Raw genomic sequence first — 10422 nt, 5'->3', positions numbered from 1 at the left:
CACAACCCTATTTTTTTTATAATTTTATCATAACACATTATTCACACAGTAAGCACTGAATTTAAAAAAGACTGAACAGAAAAGATCAGTTGTATGGCAGAACATGTCCCAACAGTAAGAAAAATATTTTTGCTCTCCTCCAGCCGAACAAAATGACAAGACAATCTCTCCCCATTAAATTCCCCACACCCCTTTTCAAAATCCAATTCTCACAATGGCAGATGTCTTTCGCCACAAGAAGGCTGAACAATAATCAAATTTTTTTCCCATATCCTTATTTCTACTTTTCATCAATGAAAAATGGCAGTATTTCTAGAAACTAATTAAATTAAAAATAGAGTTGACCCTTTGAAATATTGCAAAGTGCAATGTGGATGCTTGGGGGTACCCGGATGGCAAATTATATGAATTCTTAATCAAAAGGTTCCTGGTGTCCATATTGATGCATCTGAAAAAAACATACAGGCAAAACTATAATGGCACAAAAATCTGATGAAAAACTGGTTAACATTTAATGACCTGTAGAATGTTGTAGACATGATCCAAACAATATGTAGAAAGGTGCTTCATTAAGAATTAAACAAAAACTACAAATAAAGTTCATAGTTGAGAAAACTTTGTTTTGCTTTCTCTTTTAGCCATATGGTTTTATTTTTTTCCAAACTTCATATCAAATAAACAGTGTTCAGGTAACTATGTTCTATGACTCATGTGTTTGATGCGTGTCGCCACCCGATGGTCAAAAGATAGATTGCGTTAAGGCTCTGGTAAACCATACAATTCCTCTGTATCTTCGAGAGAAGAGGTGTGCAAACATTTCCCACTAAATACACTCAAATAGCTTTCTTTGGGGTTAATGTGAAATTTGCCCAAAATAATTATTTCAAGGTGCAAAAAAATTACTTAGATAATTTGCAAATTTGCACAAAAAACAGTGTTTAAAGGATAATGTATAAAACATGAATATATGAAATATTTTACAAGTTCGCACGGTTCACGGATCTTTTACCCATCTTGGTCATCGGGGCCCACTTCCTGTGGGTTGTCCTGTGGGTTGTCTTAGGCGTGCTTTCCTCTCTAGGCCATTTTTTGGGGGGTTGTTATTTTCCCCACTCATGAAACAGATAGTCCTGGTTTTCATCAATAGCAGTAGCAGGATAAGCCTCAGATACAGCACTTTCATCATCTTTTCGCTGTTTTTGTAGCTGTAAAGTGTCGTCCTGCTCTTCAGAGATGAGCCAGAAGTCCTCAATCACTGGGGGGAATTTTTTTTTTTTTTCAGAAATTTTGAGAAGGGCTGTTTTGTTCAAAATCACATTGTAAAAATTGTATCAAGGAGGCCCTAAATACAGTAATACACAATATCCCTTTATACGAATACGTATTACATGCAAAGTATTTTCAAACTCGTGTTGTACATTATGAGCATTGCCGTTTTATTTTTTGTCAAGAAAAAGAAATTGTATTTGAAAAAAACCTAAACAATACATTTAATTGCCTTTATTGTCTTTGATAACAATGTAGTGAACATTATCCACAATGAGTATAGACATGGCACTACAGGATAAACATGTTCTAAAGACTTAAAGGAGAAAAATGAGATTTTGAGGCCATATAGGCAAAACTATTTACAAGGTATTGCTTGAAGACTGGCCCAAGTTGTAAGTGCATCGTAATAATAGTGCAATTTAAAGCAGTGCAATAACTATTAAATGGCAACAAAATTCCCAACTGGAAAGATGCATATTTTTGACAGTTATACCTGTGATTTCAGACAATAAGGTACATGTTTATGAAAACTTCATGAAAAACATCGTCATTCATTTCACCTAAGTCCATACTTGTCAACGTACAGTATACCTTTTCCACCTATTTAGCACATTTTTTATCAATTCGAATTGTGTATGGGAAAAATACATTTAAAAAGATCAAAGATTTCAAAAAAATATATTTTTAAAATCTTGTCTTTCCGATTTTGGCTCTAATCTGAATTGTCTCGATTACTGGCTGCAGACAACATCATCGTAGATTAACAATATTGTTGCGGTACACTTGCAAATGTTATCCTTGATCAAGCATTTATTCAGTGAATGAAATAAACTTGTTTACACACATTATCTTTGTTTTTATTCGACATAATCTGTCATGCCGTGAGTAAATAGTTGCCATGTTCTTTTTGTAAGGTCTATTATCGCTCGTTGAGGGGAACTGCAATCATTAATAAGGGAAGCAATTGGCTGAGGGTGGCAGTAAGAAAATGGTGAAAGTAAGAAAAGGCCTGCATCAATTGGAGTCCAAACGCCAACCCAAGCTCCAAGAAAGATGAGAATGAGTTAATTCAAGCCCGTCTAACAAATGTACATACTTGCACGCACATGATGAATGAGCCGACAGAGGCTGCTATAATGACAGAAGGCAGGAAATGGCGGCACAGAGTAATAAAAGTTCCAGATACCAAACAACTACTATAAACCATATTAACTTTGTGATTTAAAAACGTTAAGTAGCCAAATGCTAACTGAAAATGCCAACTGCTTTATACAGGTCAAAGAATAATGCATTAAAGCAATGTTAAAGTAAGCCAACCATATACAGTATTTAAAATCATGCAGCAAAGCATCCAATACTCAAACGGAGTGGGGAAATGCTACAGAAAAAGTAAATTAAAAATGTATTTTCCCGAGAAAATGTGTAATTTAGAGGAAAAGAATTCTTGAAACCAACTAAAAACAAATTGTATGTTTCCCCTTCAAAAAAGGCATGTTTTGCGGGAGAGCAATTAGTCAGCAGTTTTCAAATAGTAGCCAGGAACGTTGCTTGCACCTTAACTTTAATGCTGATGCTGCATCATGTACTGAACCCAACCGGAAATAAAGACCACTATACTAATCTGTGTTTCTCCATTGTGTTTCTCCACCACCCAGAATGAGACCCTGACAGTAACAGAGTATAACCATCTTTAGATCAATTAAAGTCTGCAAAGTTCTGCACTGCTCCATATAATAGAATATAATACATTTACAGCAAGTGGGGAAAGAACTAAGAAAGATGCTGAAAAAAAATTGTTAATGCTGTTTATTTGGTAAATAAATTTAACTTGTGTGTGTAAGGTTTATAAACGCTTAATAAGGGAAATTGCAATCATTAATAAGAGGAACAATTGGCTGGGGTTGACAATTATGGTTTCTACTTCAAAGTCCTGTTTTGCTGGAGAGCAATCAGTAAGCAGTTTTCAAATAGTGGCTAGAGACGTGGTTTGCTCCTTAACTACTTTAACGGCTATGCAGCACCCGAGCCTGCTGCTAATCTTCCTGTTAGACGCGATGATGACAAGAGGGCTAAGCGCGGCATAGAGTGAGGAGAAGAATATGCGAAAGTCAGACACAAGCGAGCTGCTCATTGTTTTCCTCACGGTGAGCGTGTACACCCACAGCCCATTGTCCACCCCGTAGAGAACAACGTACAAAGTCACCAAAGCCACCACAGCTTTAGCCGCCCTCCGTTCCGGCGCACCGTGTCGGGCCTTGGCTTGCCGGCTGTGCTTGTAGAGGAAAAACAAGATGACCAAGCTGGCGCAGGCCATGAGAGCCATGGGCACCACGTCTCTCCCGACTTGGACCGCCCCGTTGGACTCTTTGGAGAGCTTAGAGGGGAAATTGACGAAGCAAAACTGCACGTTGATGCCGTGGCTGGTCGGAGCTGACGAGTTCCTTGCCCCGAAGGAGAAGAGAATGGCGGCCGAGCTCATGCAGGTGTTGAGCGCCCACAGGAAGAAGAACACCAGGGGAAGGCGGCGAGCCAGCCAGGCACGAATTGCGGCCCAGCGAGAGCCAGGCATGGCGATGCTCAGCGTCTGGTAGGCGCTGAGGAGGAAAGTAAGCCAGATGGAGAGTGAGCGCGATGTGCGGTACACGAAGATGATGCTTTTGCATCCGGCGTCTGTGAAAACGACGGCGAGGCGGAAAGATGCCAGCATCTCTGAGAGGCAGCGTACAGTCACCACTAACAGGTTGACGCACGCCAAATGCAGCACAATACCGTCAGCCGCCTGCAGACGCTTGTCCTGGTAGAGCGCGGACAGGAAAGCCAGGATCACCACCAGGTTGCCAGGGATGCCCACCACGCTCAAGGAGAGGTACAACAAAGCGCGGACCAACTCTTCGGACACCATTCCTTCAGAAAATATGCTTTTTCACGACACCTAGAAGGGAGAATTGTACATAATGTATACACAGAGGGTCTCGAAAAGTAGAAGAAATACTGGGTCTCATCTCCTTCACTTTGTTATGTTCGCAAGGCATGAGAGCGCTTAAGATCCTGCGACTCCATATAAAAAATCTTCCCCTGGATTCTGAGGTGTAGTCAGTACAGTACACTGAGTGAAAATACCTTGAAAAGGTTGGTATCGAATCAGATACCAATATGTGGTATTGGCACTCGCCCATCACTTTGTTTGACTAAAGATTCAGGAGATGAATGTCCTGCCCAACTTAAAAAAGACAGAGAATTGATGACTATGTTTGTAAATGGCACAAAATGTCTTATCACAGTCTTCCATAGATTACTCGGGCTTTTGGTTGGTGTTTATTTCTGTCAAGCACTGGATGTGTAAGGGTAATACTTTCATTCTAAGAAAAGAGTACATGTTATTGTTTACAATATCTTATAAGAAAACAATAAATCCTATATATTTTCAAGATAAATAACAAAACATTAAAAATTAAAACCCACAGCAGGAAAATTTTATGATTTCACGGGAACTCATATCACTCCAATATAAATTTAAAAATTACGTTTTGCTGGAAAAACATAAAAAAATGTCTATCCATTGATTTGAGTGAAAACAACTAAAATACGTTTTGATTCTGAGATAATCGAGTATTCTTTATGGAAAAACAAAAAAGGAAAATGCACACTTTTGAGAAACATTTTAAAGAAATGATGTCAAAGAAACTAAAAGAAATAATACTAAAGTTAACCTTGCATTTTATAGATTTGTATGACAATGTTCAATATGTATGCGATTAATGATAGAACATTTCAAGCAAATACTTCAATTTAATCATATTGTCAACAAAATTTAACAAAGAAAGACTTTAAAGAAACATTTTAAAGAAACAATGTCAAAGAAACCAATAGTAGGGGAGAGCGGGTAGAGTTGTAACACGGGGACAGTTGTAACAGTCAAGAAATTGACCGATTGAGAGAGAGTTTGATGCAACTGATATAGGATTCTCCTCTCTCCATACTTACCTCACACAAGATGTTTAAAGACTCTGGGTGCCATTGTCTCAATTTTATGGTCAAATAACACATTTTCAGATGAGAATTTAAACTTTTTCTTTCTCACTGTCAAATATGCTAAAAATTGACACATTTCTGGCACATGGCTGTAATGTCCACTTTCTTGGCTTCAATCCTGTGTGTTTTCATTCATGCTAGCTAACAACCACATAAAGAAAATGTAGACTAAAAATGGCTGATAGGTATGGGTAAAGTTGTAAAATGACAACTTTTATATACTTATACTTTTATATATGGAAAAATGCAAGGGCAAAGATAAGAAAGAAAGAAAGAAAGAAAGAAAGAAAGAAAGAAAGAAAGAAAGAAAGAACGAAAGAAAGAAAGAAAGAAAGAAAGAAAGAAAGAAAGAAAGAAAGAAAGGAAGAAAGAAAATGGGTCGAGTGTTTTAATTGCAAGCAATTTGCCCAAGAAGGCCGCACCCGGGGCAATTGCTTAAACATTTGCCACAACTGCTTGTCAGACTCTGACTAGAAATGCTGTCCATACAAATGGAAATATATGACACACGCACTTTGTTCAATTCCATGCACTTCTTGTCATATATTTCTATTGAATAAAGTTCTCCAAATATTTGACATCTAAGGCTTATTTGTAATAAGAAATCAAACTGTTAGAACTGTCCACTACCAGTGTTACAACTGTACCCAGTAATTGGTACGATGGTAACACTGTGTATCTCTCTGTTTGAGAGACTGTCCTAGACACTTGAAGCTACTTAGCACTCTACCATTGATGTCTCTTTGTAAAAGACACGTCTACAAGTTTGAGAGGTGTAGCAAAAAAGATCATAAAATGGGGAGAGAGGAAGCAAAATGTGTTACAACTGTACTCAGTCTCTCCTACTAAAGTTCACTGCATTCTGCTTTTTATAGATTTAAACAATGATGGTCAATATGTATGATTCATGACGAAACTTTTTTAGGAAATGGTTCATTTCAGTCTTACTGTCTTCAAAATTCTTGAAAGGTTAAAATTAAGTCACAAAATCATAAGAAGTGATGTATGAAGTGATTATGTTGAAATAAAAGCAGAACTAGAGCTGAAAAAACTGTGGACTGATCTACCAAGTACAAAAACTTAAATTTAAGTTCACTTACTTGTAAAGCAAATATAAAAGTACATTTTGATATAGCTTGTAAAGTAAAATGAAATGCAATGAATGTCATTCCCATATTTGGAAAGTACACAGCAAAATAACATGAACTGCTGATAACTAACTTTAATAGTCATGCACAAATCAATTAAGACAAAGGACAGAAAAGAAACTAGCTTGGGAAAGAAAAAAGTAACATTACAAAAACATTATTCCAGCAATAAATAAGACAACTTTGACGTTAAAATGTTCATTTGTTTGCCTAACTAACTAGTTAAGTTGGTTTAATTTGTTAAGTTAGACCTTGAATGACTTACTGCCACTGATGCAGTTCATGACTCAGAACAAATGTAAAACCATGGCACATATTTCGAAAAAGGAGAGTAGGATAAAATTTGTGAGTATGGCAAAAACATCATTTTATAAGTAGTATAGTAAAAATACAGATAATTGCTCTGAGATAAGGTCAGTTTAACTACTATTATACTCAAATCAAGTACAGATACAGTCAAGAGTACTAGTACGGATCGTGGGTCGTTGGGGCACCACTGAGGATGAAACTCTGGACAGATTCCACGGCTGATAAATATTTGTGAACAGTGACCAATAATTTTCACTGTGTGTTACATTGCATGTATTTATATAATTTCAATAAAAAAGTTAAACAATTTTGTAGACAAGGCCTAATATTAAACAGTACAGAGTCATTGTAATGTTTCAAATCATTTAATTGTGTGAAGGTAAAATGTTTACATAATTTGCGTATATATTTCATTGTATTTTAAGAACAAAAAAAAACAATGTATTTTTTAAGGGGAACATACTGTATTCTTATTTCAATTGGGAAAGTGTTTGGTTTTACAGAATTAGACATTTTCAAAAGTATATTGGGATTGGTCCTATTTTTAAAATTAGGAAATTGCCATTTTAGAATATTCAAAGATACTGTTAAAATTGTATCTAAAAATATCACACAAGACAAAAAAAATCAAGGATGAAAAGTAGTCTGACTCAAGAGTGAAGTCATATCTTTTATAGATATTTCAAGTTTTTTTCTTTTAGATTTAATGTGATAAATTAAAATCATTATATGCTACAGAATGAATGTTTTATTTAATCAAGAATAAAATTCATTGGTTTCAATTTTAAAGTAAATATTCTTGCAGCCAAGTCATATTTACCTGATGCATCCGTCTGGGAAGAGTGGTTGTTAATGATGAGACGGTCCAACGTGGACCCCGATCAGCACCCCACCTTCATGCATCTTCTCTTCTTATAGTCTTGTGGAGGTTATACGTCACACTGCTGCATCTTCTATTGACAGTGATGGTCCTCGACTACAATTAAGAATATATATCAATGAAATTATTATTTAAATCTATTTTCTATATACTGTGGCTCTTTGCCTTGTTTCATGTTTAGCTTCTTTTTTTTTTGTATTGAGGGTGGACACTTTCTTTGAAATCAACACAAGAACAAAACGTGTTGTATTTACATGCTTAGGTGATATTATTCGCAAGTATAATATCAGTTTTCATTGCTACGCAGATAACACTCAACTATATCTTCCGTTGGAGGAATCTGCCACACTAAATTGTGGAAATTTGGAGGCCTGCCTCACTGAGATAAAAGAGTGGATGTCACTCAATGTCTTGCGTCTTAACTCTGAAAAGACCGAAATGTTAGTTATTGGTCCATCTAAATGCCGTGACTTATTCTCAAAAACTGCTGTGAACATTGACAAATGTCACATCACACAGAGTGACTCAGTTAAAAATTTAGGTGTCATATTTGACCCTGATCTGTCCTTTCAAACACATGTGAAGAAAATTACTAGAACTGCTTTCTCCCATCTTCGCAACATTGCTAAAATTTGTCCTATGTCGGATGCGGAGATTATAATTCATGCGTTTGTTACCTCGCTTCTCGATTACTGTAATGCAATACTCTCCGGTCTCCCGAAGTCCAGAATCAAGAGTCTTCAGCTGGTACAAAATGCTGCAGCGAGACTTTTAACTAGGACAAAAAAGTCTGATCACATCACGCCGGCTTTTGCTAACCTGCATTGGCTCCCTGTTAGCCTAAGATGTGATTTCAAGGTTCTTTTAGTATTATACAAAATTATACATGGACTTTCTCCCTCATATATTTCAGATCTGATTTGCCCCTACGTTCCGGTCCGAAGCCTTCGTTCTGAAAGCGCCGGTCTACTGGTGATCCCAAGAGCCAAGAAGTGTTCCGTAGGTTCGAGAGCGTTCTCCATGCGGGCACCGGTGCTGTGGAATGCTCTTCCCCCTGAGATCCGATCTGCAACCTCAGTGGAAATGTTTAAATCTAAGCTTAAAACACACTTCTACTCTATAGCATATGAATAACCTATACTTTTCGTGGACAATATCTCTGTATTATTTGTGATTGCAACATCCTTTGCTGTCTGGTAATCCTGAAAGGGGGATGCCACATGTGCGGTCCCTTCTCAAGGTTTCTTCATTTTCCTCATGTTGAGGTTTTTGAGTTTCTCCTTGCCCTCATGTCAGTTCCAGATCAAGGGATGGTGTAATAATAGTCTGAAAGATAGTCTGTGTAATAACCTGTGCAGCCCTTTGAGACTCTTTGTGATTAAGGGCTATACAAATAAAAATGACTTGACTTGACTTAATGGGAAATAATATGTTTTTAATTGTGTGTCTTTGTGTGTGTCCGTCATGGCAGTCAGTGCATGGTGTGGCTCTTTGACTCTCACAGTTAAAGATTTCGGCTCTTTGTGTCAAACTTGTTCGCCACCTCTGGGTTAGATCATTGTTTTGCTTTGTGTTTTCAATTGAGACCTTTAAGAGCGTTGCAATTTATTGATTAATCTGGGTAAGCCAAATCTCCATAGGTGTACAATGGCTTAACAAATTTTGATTTGTCATTTTGTACAGTAAAAGGGACAGTGTGTATTATTTGACGGCTGGATGTCGCTATGTTGTGTAGTGCAACCAACAGTGCTGAAAAGCACAAGGAAGATTACAAACTAAAGGGAATCAAAGTGTTAAAACTAAACCAATGGCGATCTTTTTTTTACTTGAAAAAAAATATGTATTTTGCTCATTATTTATTCAATATACTATTTCTCAAGACTACGGACTGTTTGTCCCGAGAGTAACAAAGAAGCCCTATAACTTTGTTTTTAAGATAAGAGCTTCGTTTTCTTTTTATGTTTCTATGTGGTTTGGCCGATGTGCACATGGAGAAATCTTAACTTGGAAAGACAAAATCTAATCAGCTGTTTTAAGCTTGTGGAGTTTGCATGTTCTCCCGTGCTTGCGTGGGTTTCCTCCGGGCACTCCGGTTTCCTCCCACATTCCAAAAACATGCATGTAAAATGGATAAAAAAAATGGTCTGCATTTATATAGCGCTTTTCAAGTCAATGAAGACCTCCCAAAGCGCTTTACAATGTGCTTCACACTTACCCATTCACCCACACACACTCACACAGGTTAGGTTAACTGGCCGGTCCAAATTGTCCCTAGGTATGAATGAGCGAATGAGTTGTCCGTCTCTGTGTGCCCTGCGATTGGCTGGCAACCAGTTCAGGGTGTCCCCTGCCCTACTACCCTAAGACGGCTGGGATGAGCTCCAACACCCCCGCGACCCTTCTGAGGATAAGCGGTGCAGATAATGGATAATTAATTTAATGAAATCAATTAGAAAAAGTCCAGATTCGTGGCAACTTTGTATCTGCAAGCAGCCTATGTAATACCCAAACCGAAAAACACGGGACTAAAAATAATTTATTTTCAAAGAGAATCAATAAAATAAACATTAAAAGCATATTGTTTTTTTCAAGTTTATATTTATCTCACTTCATTGGATTTGTGATAGTTTTTTTAATAGATAATAATTAGCATAATTCTAAAATGTTTGTTTGAACCTACATGTAATTGCTATAATGCTGCTGAGTATGATATGTGGACGTGCTTGAACTTGCCATTTTAATGAGGTCCCAGAACATGTAAACACACGTGTAGAAAATAACACA

At 37.1% G+C, this 10422-nt stretch overlaps 1 protein-coding gene across 1 annotated transcript in view; it reads right to left on the bottom strand.

The window, feature by feature from the left end:
- Window positions 1-3073: 3073 nt before the first annotated feature.
- The window catches only part of ora2 (olfactory receptor class A related 2), an 18152-nt gene continuing 10803 nt past the window's right edge, over window positions 3074-10422 (bottom strand). The window contains exons 2-3 of the mRNA XM_088338936.1: window positions 7579-7734; window positions 3074-4201 (exon numbers count right to left, since the gene is read on the bottom strand). Of these exons, the coding sequence (XP_088195062.1) occupies window positions 3233-4171 (939 nt within the window). The 5' untranslated portion in view covers window positions 4172-4201; window positions 7579-7734 and the 3' untranslated portion in view covers window positions 3074-3232. The remainder of the gene's footprint in view (window positions 4202-7578; window positions 7735-10422) is intronic.

The sequence above is a fragment of the Urocampus carinirostris genome, chromosome 6, assembly GCF_059441175.1.
Source record: "Urocampus carinirostris isolate Australia breed hairy pipefish chromosome 6, RoL_Ucar_1.0, whole genome shotgun sequence".
Taxonomy (NCBI): Eukaryota; Metazoa; Chordata; class Actinopteri; order Syngnathiformes; family Syngnathidae; genus Urocampus; species Urocampus carinirostris.
The sequence above is the reverse complement of the archived record's forward strand: the minus strand, read 5'-3'. Positions and strand labels throughout refer to the sequence as shown.